The 12,097-nt window shown below is 44.4% G+C and overlaps 1 protein-coding gene across 1 annotated transcript in view; it reads left to right on the top strand.

The window, feature by feature from the left end:
• Positions 1–12,097, top strand: part of mcama (melanoma cell adhesion molecule a) — a 40,845-nt gene that overhangs the window by 18,446 nt on the left and 10,302 nt on the right. The window contains exons 2-5 of the mRNA XM_062407109.1: positions 10,805–10,938; positions 11,501–11,729; positions 11,817–11,887; positions 12,000–12,087. Coding sequence (XP_062263093.1) covers positions 10,805–10,938; positions 11,501–11,729; positions 11,817–11,887; positions 12,000–12,087 — 522 coding nt within the window. The remainder of the gene's footprint in view (positions 1–10,804; positions 10,939–11,500; positions 11,730–11,816; positions 11,888–11,999; positions 12,088–12,097) is intronic.

Below are 12,097 nucleotides of genomic sequence, written 5' to 3'. Positions count from 1 at the left end.
CCTATCACACTTATTAGTTGTGTGTGTGTGTTTGTGTGTGTGTGTGTGTGTGTGTGTGTGTGTGTGTGTGTCTGTCTGTGTAGTTAGTCGGACCAGCCTGGGCACAGGCAGTAGCCTCTCCTCTTCATTAACGCAGTTGTGCACCTGTGATCACTCTGATATTCTCTTTGAGAGCATTAAGGTTCTCAGCAGGGGATTGAGGGGGGGTGACAGGGGCTCGCCATTTTGATCCCAGTGAATTAGGTGTGGCAGCACGCCTCATGTCTGGGAGATGGGATAAAAGGAGAGGGAATGCACAAATAGGCCTTTGTTGTACGACAGGCGCCGATTGAATGCTAATAAACTCTGATGATACAAACAGACACACACTTCAAAAAAATGCAGAGCATTTCAGACGAGTATGAATACGCACACAAACACACACGCACACACACATTCAGAGTGATGGAAGTTTGTTGTTTGGAAGTTGTTTCTCTGAGGCTGTGTGTGATGGAGGCGTTGTCTCGCAATCACCATTAAAGCTAATCGTGTAAGATCTTTATGTAAAAACACAGCCGACTCATTGCAAGGGAGTGTGTGTGTGTGTGTGTGGGGGGGGGGGGTGCACGACACATCAGAGAACATTCCCAGTGAATAGATTCAGCCTGTTTACATAAATGATTATGACGACCAGAGGAATTACTCACTCGCTGCTGCTGCTGCTTCCTCTCTGCTGCCGTATAGAACCAAAGTTAGTGGGTACGTGCAGGTAGAGACACTAAAAAGGCAATTTCACTTAATTTACACTTGGGTTTTTTTTTCCAGCCGTTGAGTCATGTTAGATGTCATAAAAACAGAAAACTGAAAAGCTGTGAAAGCCCCTGTCTACTGCAGAGTGTTGTGACCCGAAAATAAATGGCCATTGCAATTTCCAGAGCTGAGATATGTAACGAGCCCAACTCAACACTAGTTTAATTTCTCCAAAATAACAGGCACTTGCAGGGTAAATAAATCAAAACCTCCAAAAATCATTTCAACATCATTGTTCGGACCAGACCCATCGAGTCCCCCCAGGCTCGGGTTGGTATCCACACTCTAGTTCACACCGTTACTGAAAGCTTTTTGCTTGTGAATGTTGATGTCATGTCTGAACTGGGTCTGAGTGGGAGGCAATACATTAGATCTTACATACTGAAGTGTTATTCATGTGTAGGTCCTCTCTCTCCACAGCTCAGGACTCCTCTACCACTGTTGGGTGCTAGTTCTTAATACCTGTCAAAGGGAGAGGAGTTACCAACATGCCTTTGTGCACATAATGCACAGAAAACACCCACACAGTGTAATCTGTTGACCTTCAGTTAGAGCTCGACTCCTTAACTGTTCCCAGGAGAAACCGAACCTCGTATCTAAGATTAACTCCCAAGCTTCCCATTCTCTGTACTAATGCAAAAACAAAAGGGACTTTGTTACTCCAGATAAAACAATATGTGCGTTTGTCTTTTGCACGTCGAGGTCAAACACAAGATCAGTGATTTTTTTTTTCAGCTAGGTGGGCATTTGAAAAGCTTGTTCTATTTACGTAACAGGACAACCCCCTCTCCTCTCCAGGGACAGGACTGGATCCCCACAGTGAGTAAAGCTCGGTGTTAAATGTCATGGAGCATCCTGAGTGGAAGGTGACGGTGGTGATGGGAGGATGGTGGGTGGGCAGCTAAAGGTGTGACAGGAAGTGGAAATGACAGATAAGATTAATCAGGTGTTGAAAGAAATAGCTGAAATACACCTAGAGAGGGAATAATGGTCAAAACACATGATGGTAAACCAGGTTCTTCCTGTTGAACATCCATCAACCCATCCATTATCTATAGCACTTATCTAGTGAGGGTCGTAGGGTTGGAGCCAATCCCAGTGGACATTGGGCAACAGGTACCTGGACAGGAAACCAGTCTAATGCAGGACCAACATACTGGGTCAAACATCAATTCACACTCACAGCTAAAGACAATTTGAAGCCGGCAATTCACCCAACGTTCAAATCTGTGGACTTTGGGAGTACCCGAAGTTTCTTATAGTAGTTTGTGAGTAGTTCAAACTCGAAATTGAAAAACTTTTTCTTTACCATTCATCTCGCTGTTGTTCCTCTTGTACTTGTACTGATCAAGAGTCCTGCAAATACCCAATCATGGTGCATTGGTGGTAATACAAATAGAACATATCGTGGGTCACAAAGAGATGTGTCATATAACCAGTTAGATTTTGTCCAGCAGCCTTTTCTCCACGTCCAGCCTCGTCCTCTGTGCAACTATAAAAAAAGAGGCTAAAATAATATTCTATAGGCCCGGCGTGCTTATAAAAGTGACTTTTTTTTTATCCGAGTTGAGTTTCTGGGAATGGAACTGGAAGCGATTACCTCAGGCCCAGTCCTTTCTGCTGGATGGCTGAGGGAAAGCTGATTGAGTTGGCTCTCGGTTTGTAGCGTTCAAGGATATTCAGCGCTCTGATGATGACCACAGGGACGGGGATAAGAAGGCCTTTGTTGGAGTGCAGCGGCAAAGTCAGTGGGCTGTCGTCAGAGGTTTGATTGGGAGAAAGGTCTCCTATTTTTAGTGCTAGAATAACAGGACTCATACCTGGCCCCTCTTTACTTAATGCCTCGTCTTTCATACACTTTTAATAAGAGACGAAGGAGGACTCACTGAAGCCGTCTGACGAGAAATGTCAATTTCTGCTTACTCTCTGCAAAAAGTTGGATGACTTGACATGTTGATGCATGCTCGGTTCATCAGTGTATGATGTATGTTCCAAACTCGTGGTTAGAGTTTAGTCCATAGATACCAGATCCATTTAGAGGAAGGAAGCGGAACATCCTTGAATTGATATTTGTGAAATGGAAACAGAATCCTACTCAGCGTTTCCTCCTGGTTGTGGTTCCTCTGGATTATGAAGCTGCATTTGCACTTGTTCCACTTTCAGGGACTTAAGTCTCTCCCGCCTTCTGGTCATAGACTGATATATGACCACAGTTCTTGGATCCGGTCTGTTTTTTTGGCAAGTGGGATAACTAGATAATCCGTTTCCGATGTATTTCCATGTTTTTAGCCTGGTAGGGTCGAGTTTCAAGTTAACCGTTTCCGTGGGCTTATTCTACGAGTTTGTTTTTGTTCTGCTGTGACCTAAAGGAACCACAGGTCCCTTGATGTAGATGCAGTGTTTAGCCTGTTGACCTTTAATTTGCCATCCTGTGGCTGTGGAGCAACCTGCATGCCAGAGCCCAGCAGCTCTGAAGGGGGGCGGGGGGGTCTATTGATGAGCAGTGGATGCCGAGGAACAAGCCGCAGTTCACCGCCGAACATCAGAAACAAGCATTAATAAAACATGAATGTTGCTCCTTTAATGAAGACTCACCCACCGGGTGCGATGATGAAAAATTAATGGAGCTGCTGAAGAAGCTGCTAACCAGCGGGAACGATTAGCAATTCTTTAAATAAGCCAACGTTGGCAAACTGTTAGAGGGCGAAAGATATGGAGAGAACCTCCTCCTCCCCCCCCCCCCAAAAAAACAAGTGGAGAAGCATTCCAACACGGCAACATGTTTTTGTGAGTCATGCAGGTTGAGCGAGGATGCCAGGGGAGTTTCATCAGATCACTTGAAAGCAGTAACTCAGAAACTGAGATTTCATCTTGTGGACACTATAATGCAAATATGTTCATTTTAGACAACTTGCAAAAATAAATACAGAAGGAAAACTGCTGCTGGTGTTTATCTATAACCGAAACCAAAGACCAGTGAATTCAAAATGTGTCCATGCACGTAAAATCTGTTTTACGCCCAGCAAAGCTAAAATGAACTGAACGTTTAATCAACTTTATCTGAGTGCAATATGTTGCAATGTTTTTTGTTTCGTCTACGCACCACTGGTGTGTCTTGTGTTAGCCACAACAACAACAACCTGTGCTTAAAAACTATCAAAATCCAACAGGTAAATACAGCAGAGACTTTTACTGAGGTAATTCATATGATATGGTAATTTTCTTTGGGTTTGAGCTTAGCAGCTTCCTTTGTTCACCGGCTTTAATATAGAAACTTTACAAAAGCACACATTATAAAACAGGTCATGTTAAATTAAAGTGCAGGATTATAGGAAATGTTTAACTTCTTTTTAAAGCAGGTTATGTTTTTGGGCAGATTTTATATCCATGAGCACAACGGCAGGCTTATGCCTCGTCCAACTAGTGTTTGCATTGGAAGAAGTGTTTCAAAAGGTATAAACTCAATTAGGATCAATCCAAATGAGCAGCTGATTTGCAGTATATTGCTTATTTTTCTCTCAAACACAACTTCAGCTGCACTTCTCCAGCCGCCTTGGTGCATGGGGAATTGTTAGCAGCCAGAAAAATACAAAAAAAAGGTGCAAGAACGTGACAAGTGTCCTGCAGTGAGTTTACACAATGCAAGTTCTGGCCCAAGGTCAATGTCACCTCCTTAGAGTAGCAGGAGTCAGCAGCATTGATCATGGCGGGCCTGTGTGCGTGCTCCTGACCTGGAGCGGTTGTACACTGCATGAAAAGGAGGGAGATCACTGATGCACAAAGAGGAGCCTTTGAGGAGATTTGCAGCGCTGCCTTATCGCTCTATGTGAAAGAATAAAGCCCGGGCCCTTCGCTGCCACTCCCTGTCACCGAGGGATCCGGCTGCTGTGAGATTTGTGCCAGATGCTGCTTCTGAAACAGCAGCAACATCAGTAGGATGAGACGCTCTCATCTCCACTGTAGGGTTGTGTGCTTTCACTGTGTGTGAGCGTGGGTCTGTGTGTGTGTGTGTGTGAGTGGCTCTTTGATGTTGGGCAGTACACATTGTCCCCCAGGTGTTCAGGAACACACCAGGGCTGCGTATAGAGAAATCCTCCTCCCTGTCATCCACAGTTACATGCTTGCTTTTCACACCCTCCGTCCTCAGAGGGAAACTCGCCCCACGCACGACTTTTGTTCACGGAGTCTCCAGGAGTCACGCTGACCTGTTCCTACATTTTCCCTGAAGCAGCTAGAAAAAAAAAATCTAGATTTCTCCCCAAAATGTAGCATGTGGAATAAATTGAATGGCACATACATAATTCAATGTGTCTGCTTTTGCGAGAATTCTTTGTTCCTCTTGTTGCAATATTTAAACCCCAGACACCAGGTTTTCTATAGCTGCTTTCAGACATGACGTTTTCTGGATCGATTTCATGTGAGAGGGTAAATGTCTGGGTCAGTTGTTTTGGACTTTTTCTTGAAATATGTGAGATTAACTTCACAATGATGTCAACTTGGAAAAAGGATAAGATTCAAGAGCTTTCGGTGATAAGGTCTGACGGCGGAGTTGAGCAGAATTTACACGTAATGCCCAGTTTCCTGCTGCTTTACCCAACACGCCCCCACTCGCCTGAAAGCTCCAGACATTTTCCTGTTGTTGTGAAAGTGTTTTACTCCGACAATCTTCTCCTGGGTTCTTCATAAGTGAAAGGCACAGTCCAGACAACTGGGTCTGGATATCTCCCAGAGTTCATGTCTCAGGAGTCCTTAAAATCGCATGTTTATGTGGAATAGATTACATGTTCATAAAGTCTTTGTTCCTCATGCTGTCATACTCAACCACCAGGTTCTCTATGGTGACACTTACAACAAACGACAATTAACACACCTCCCTATTGTTATCTTCTCATCTCCTAATAAATAATCAGCTGACGCATCAGCTTCCCCTGATTTATTTTTTTAACTTCTCAGAAACATTCGGCCTCATTTCATGGCTCGTCGGGCAGGGGAGGATTAGGGGCTGAGGAAAAGAGGCTGATTTGTCGTGTCAGAGGTGATTTGCACTCTTATCAGTGGCAGAGCTGTAGATCCACCAGAGGCCCTAAGCCGACTGCCCTAATCGAATGGGGAAGCCCTCGCTGGTGACCACTTGAGTTAGCGTCTGAGGGTATTGTCTGTGTGTTAGGCACATAATGAGCTACTGTATGCAGAGGCTGTCCTGGAGGAAGCCGCCTCGGTACGTCTGTTGTTTGTCTTTTTTGTATTGTGTGAGTCTGCCTCGACTGAATGGACAGAAAAAAACATATTGTTGAAATGATTTGTTCTGTTAATTCTGTCTGTATCTGCTCTAACGTCCTCAGACTCCCCCTGTAAAGGAATTGGAAGTATCATTAAATACATTTCATAAGAATCACTGTAAACCCTAAACCAACTTTAATATAGACTTTAATAAAGGATAAAGATATCAACAAAACTAAAAGTAGATTTTCCATCTTCGTTTAGATTGTTTTTAACTTTAAATGCATCGGTTCACATGTCATAAACCAACATATTGGAGAAATAGATTAGTTGTACAGTGCTCGATTAAAAGTTAAGGTTTATGTTCAGACGTCAAGTTTTATCGTTTTGTAGAAGTTTGGCTTTTATCGAAGGAAGGTATGACAAATATTTTGGTTTTGGCATCAGAAGATGAATTGACACCAGTATTTTTATATGTTGAAATGATATTCAGTCCTTGGCAAGATGGCAACACTAAATCTAATTTATTTCTGAGCCACAAAGGACAGAAAGATGTGGGGAAAGAAAAGTGAAAGAACGGAGCAAATTCAAATCACATCATGGCCGTAATCTTCAGTTTGGTTTTTTATTTAATTACAGACAAAGTGTTACTTTAACATTTTTAACAAAGAAGCACAGACGTTTACTTTCCATTTGAAATCTAATTGTTATTGTTGAGCTGTGTCTCTGCTGGTTTCATCCTCTGACCACTCAGCTTCTCGGTCCCTCGTCCTGCAGCCCTGATCCTGTCAGCACATTCAAATGCTCCTGAATGAATTAGCTCTGTATCATCCAGACACAGACAGCAGACAGCCACAAATTGTATGCACACAGCCGCACACCCTCTGACAGCGGTTCTGGTTGTCAGGGTCCATAGATCATGGGTCATGTGTGTTTGTGCTTTAGTCCGTGCAGCATAAAGTCACAACAGGAACAGATAAGACCAGTCCCAGGTTGGCTTTGGGAGCCAAATCCCCAGCAGCCCCCCGGTGCTAATCGGATTAGCTGAAAAGTTAGCAGCACGGCCCCAAACAGACACAACATTTTTTACACTGACTTCTGTAACATGGTTTGTTCTGCGGCCGCCATAATCTGCCTGTTGTCCCACCTCATCTTTTGCCACAGTAAACAACAGTCAGGGTACATGATGAACTGATTTTAACCTCTGCAAGAGCATATTTTGGTTGACTGGGGTGTGTGTGTGTGCTGGGGGGGGTCTGGTCTGCCCAGGTGGGGGAACAATGGCGCGCCGCTTGTCTTAAAAGAAATGGTTGGCTGAACATAGGAGGAGGGAGGGACCCGCAGAAAAAGAAAAAAAAAAATGAGTTGTGAAAATGATTGGGGGTGGGTGATGGGGGAGCAGCCGGCTGAATGGGGGCAGCAGGGTGGCAACTGGACTCGTAAAGCTCTTTTCATGCTTGGTCTGTTTCGACCAACGCTCAACACACAAGGCCGAGGACGCTGAGGCCCTGCTAATTGTTTCTCTTTTAGTTTTTTAGGAAACCATTTAATTGTATTGAAAGAGAAAATGGAGCATCCCATGTTTGTTTTGTTAAGCCCCTTTAGGATTTGACTATTCTAAAATTTGGTTCATAGTAAATACATTAATTCATTCATTAAAAGGGCTAAAAACACCAAACCTATTTTAACCAAAATGGATGTTTTATGTTTGTTCGACTTTTAATCGCGTCATATCCGTTTTACTTGTCTCTGCTATAACTTCGGTACAAACAACGTAAGACAAATGAAAAACACATTGCAAGCTAGTTAGCCAGCTAGATTTGTTTGGCTTCTTGCTGCGTAACGTGAACAAAGCCAGGGTTTCCCCCAGCACTATCTTGTTAAGGCGGCCGCCTTAACAAGACTAGGGCCCCGCCTTGACTACCAATGTATTGAAAAAAAAAAAAGTTGAAAAAAAAAAAGTTGAAAAAAAAAAAAAATGGCATTGATAATACTCAGGTAATACTGTTTACAACATTAGTCGTGCCAATAAAGTTTTTTGAGTGTAATTGAGACGGCGACATCTGGTGGTTGAATATAATGTTGCATAGTCTATCATAGTCACCTGTCAATCTACCGCCAGTGACGTGCGGTGAGGTCAGTGAGTGGGTAGGCACTGAGTTCTGAAAGCCAGATTTCTCTAAACCTATATATTGTTAAATCAAAAACAATAAACAACAAACAGGCACGCACGGCCGATTTCAAATAAGTACTACTTCTATTCAACTTAAAAAATAAAAGACAGCATTCATCATTATGTAGGACTACAGCATAACGGACAGATAGGACCGCCTTCTCCAACGTGGAACGCCCTCTCCGTGCCTCTCCGCGGCTCCTCGGAGAGCTTTTCGTGCAGCTCTCCTTTTTCTAACTACACGTCGAAATGGCGGAGAGCCCACGGATAGCCCTTGGCTGTGATTGGTCCGCTAACGCCAGCATTTCGGAATGGAAACTTCCTGTTCCATTCCCTACATCACAATTAACCAAAATTACAACTACGACTCTATAATTAATGTGACAAGTGTGTTAAGCCAGCGGCGTTGTCCGGCTGACGGTGGCTGGTTAGAGCACTTACGGCACGTGTGTACGGTCATATACTGTTATAACGAACTTTCATAACGTGGCTAGCGGGCTAACCACCATGCTAACTGCGGTGGGAACAGCGCAAAAACCCGCTGACTTTAATCCCACGGCTCATGACACTCTTTCTCAAACACCGTCAGGTTAGAAGCAAACACTTTAGATCGATACTAACTAACGGTAGTAGTTAGTATCGGGTGTCCCTGCTGACTGTGTGTGGAAGCTGGGGGGAAGCTAGCTGCCTCCGTGTAGCTTCAAGCTGTTGCAGCTGTTGAATTAGCAACGCAGTTTGGAAACAAGACCGGGGAACCGCTGCGTTAAGACACGATAACATAAGCATTATGACCCGCTGGGTGTCACTTTATTCAGCAAAAACTGTCGCGTCATCAACATCCTTTTTCTGTTAGCTGCCATCGTTCACTGTGTGTGAGGAGCCGGGAGGACGTAAATAAACCTATCGTGGACTTCTTCTATATACCTCATGAGGTAGGCTTCTCTAAGCTCGACTTCAGTTGCGCCATCTACTGTTCTGGCGGTGAATTGTTTTCACAACAAAAAGGCTCGTAGAACTATAAATCAAAAAGGGTCCGTCCGCTCCGTCCGTCCGTCAGTCCGCAACGGACTCGGAGTAGCATACATTGGCCTTAAGCTGCGTAAATGTCTAGTAATATCTCGATTTTAATTGGTCCATGAATGATATGTAACGTAAAGGCTTATGTGGCATACCATTTACGTAAAAAAGGCACAAAGAATGATGCTTATTTGCGTACATGTTAAATCATACAGAATCAGGTGCGCATGCGCGAAAACTTTTTTTTTCTTGCCGTCCACAATGAATAGGCGGTTAATTTGAACGGAATCCGACATCACAAACTGTCATCTTCCGAGGCAGCTTGATTTTTCTTAAAAACCGGCTTAAACCCTATTTTGTAGTGTCTGCATGTTTTCCACAACATTTGTACCTACTGTTGTTTATTTATATTGAAATAAACAGTTGTTTATTTCATTCATGCGTACTGGCATCTTTGAGCAAAATACCCCCAAAAATTTTCGCCGCGGCGCGTAGCGGCGCGCCAACAGCACCGCCGCCTGCTTACCACCTTGACTGAGACATTTACTGGGGGAAACACTGAAAGCATAAGCCAGAGTCTCGTCAGGTAGACGCGATCCCATGATCCCACATGCTTCACAATGTCACAAATCTTTTGTTATTGTTTTGACTGAGAGACCCCTAGTGGCCAAAGTACGTTGAAGAAAGTTTGGAAAGAAACCAAGTACGTTCTATTGTGACAAAATCTCTTGCTTCACCCCTAAGTTTTAATTTAAGTACAGTTTATTATTCAACCATCATATAGGAACATTTAAGACGCTCATCCCAGCCTCCTGTGGAGCCACAACAAACTCGGGCTGCGATAATCCTGAATCAAATAACACTGACGTTTTTGAAAAGAAGAAAGTGGTTTGCAGAAGTCGGGAGTCTCGGTTGCAGAAGTCTCACAGAGATGGAAACAACCGCTGCTCTGTACTTTCTGTTCTGCAGACAAACGTGAAACTAGAGGCGTGGTAGCTCGGCTATAAAGAAGGTAGAAAGACTGAAACAGTCAATAACACATGACAGAATAAACCCACTGAACATCCCCACCTGACAGAGTAGGAGGAGAGGAGGCGGACCGACCTTCCCCATCCTCCATCGCAACTCCAAACCAGATGAAACCCAGAAAACCGACTTTTTTACGTGCCATCTTGTTTTCTTTTGTCGCTGTACGAGCCCCCCCCCCACCCCCTTTATAACAGCAGCCAAGCCCAACATGTATAAGAAAGCTCTTGGCTCTCTGAATCAACAGCCCACTGTCAAACTGGCAATGCTTCCCATGGCTGCATTCCCCCCCCATCGTCCCCGGGGGAACGGATTTTCTGGCCAAGATGTGGTTTTGTGGTTACAGTCAGCCAGGCAGAGTGGGTGAAATTATGCCATGTGGACAAGAAGCCTTTTCTTCTGCGTTTCGTCTGGCTGCAGATTGGCCTGGGTAGAGCGACATCTGCCAAACACAATGCATCTTAGAACGAGCAGCGATCGAGGGGCCGAACTGGAGTGCATTGAGTTAAATGCCTGTTTTGTGGCTTTGAATCGACCTTGACTAATATTTCTGTGCCTGTGTGTGTTTGTATTTTCCAGCTTGGGCCAGGGTGGAGGTGACCATGCATGCGGGCCTTGAGGTGTACCTGAGTGACTCGGCTCAGATCCCCTGCCAGTACAGATTCACCAACGTCAACTCTGAGCCCAGCTTCGTCGTGACCCAGTGGTTTGTGGTGAGTGTGCGTCTGGAGCCACTGCAAATATCTGACACTGTGTAAAGTTGTGCGACTGCTCTCGAGCTTGGCAGGGCTGCTGCCTCGGGGTCGACAAGTCAAGTCATCAGGCCGAGCTCAGGTTCTCGTTGAAGCTCCAGATTTTAGGAAGAGATTAAGATCTAGAGGGTTAAACACTGGCCACAAGAGTTAAAACAGCTAGACTCTTATACATGAAACATAAAACTACCACTTACAGACGCTCCTCTGTTCATTTCGTATGATTTTTTTACCAATAAATGGTGAATTTATAGAAAGAAAGAAAGAAAGTTGAGAAGATTATTTCAGTTTTTTGCATCATCCGGCTCTGATATATAATACATTTTGGGCGATTACTTAAAAAGAAAACGCGTATTACAAACCCACTTGAAGTTTCTGGGTTCAGGGATTAGATAGATTGTGGCTCTGCGAAGATAATTAACAATTGCAGATCAAATTATAGAAAACATTTACATTTCTAAAAGTGCTGCACGGTATGTGGAAGATGTCGAGTTGCGTGTAAGTGGACGTTTGTCTCCTTTAGAGAAGCGCCGGCCACACACGGACGCGGATCTTCTACTTCGATACCAATGCCGTTAGCGCCGCTGACAACAACACGGAATACACCAGCCGCCTCCAAGTGACTCGAGACCCTGAGGGGACTGTGCTCACCATCCGGGACGTCCAGCTCTCTGATGAGAGGGAGTTCTTCTGCCAGGTCAACGGGTTGGAAGCCGGGGCCGGCGAGGGCAAGACCTACCTCAGAGTGTTCGGTAAGAAAGTCCCCGACAAGAAAAACCTTTTCAGATGGTTTAAAAAGAAAGAGCTCATTCGATATCTCTTCATTTTTGTTAACGCAGCTCCGCCTGAGGCTCCGGTGATCGAGGGCGTCCTCACGGGAATATCTGTGACCAAAGAGGGGCCGTCTAAGGTGGGGTTTAGATACTGAGCTTAACCAATATCTTACCATGTTAAACACAAAATATATTGTTCCTTGTGTCCTGCTGAAGTTTTCTCAACGACTGAAATCACTCTCCATCCAGGTTGCATCATGTGAGGTGACGAACGGCTTTCCCAAACCCAACATCACCTGGTACAGAAACAACGTGCCACTGACGCCAGATCCAGGAAGTAAGTGTGA

This window comes from Platichthys flesus, chromosome 15 (genome assembly GCF_949316205.1).
Source record: "Platichthys flesus chromosome 15, fPlaFle2.1, whole genome shotgun sequence".
Lineage (NCBI taxonomy): Eukaryota > Metazoa > Chordata > Actinopteri > Pleuronectiformes > Pleuronectidae > Platichthys > Platichthys flesus.
This window is presented reverse-complemented; position numbering and strand designations above follow the sequence as displayed.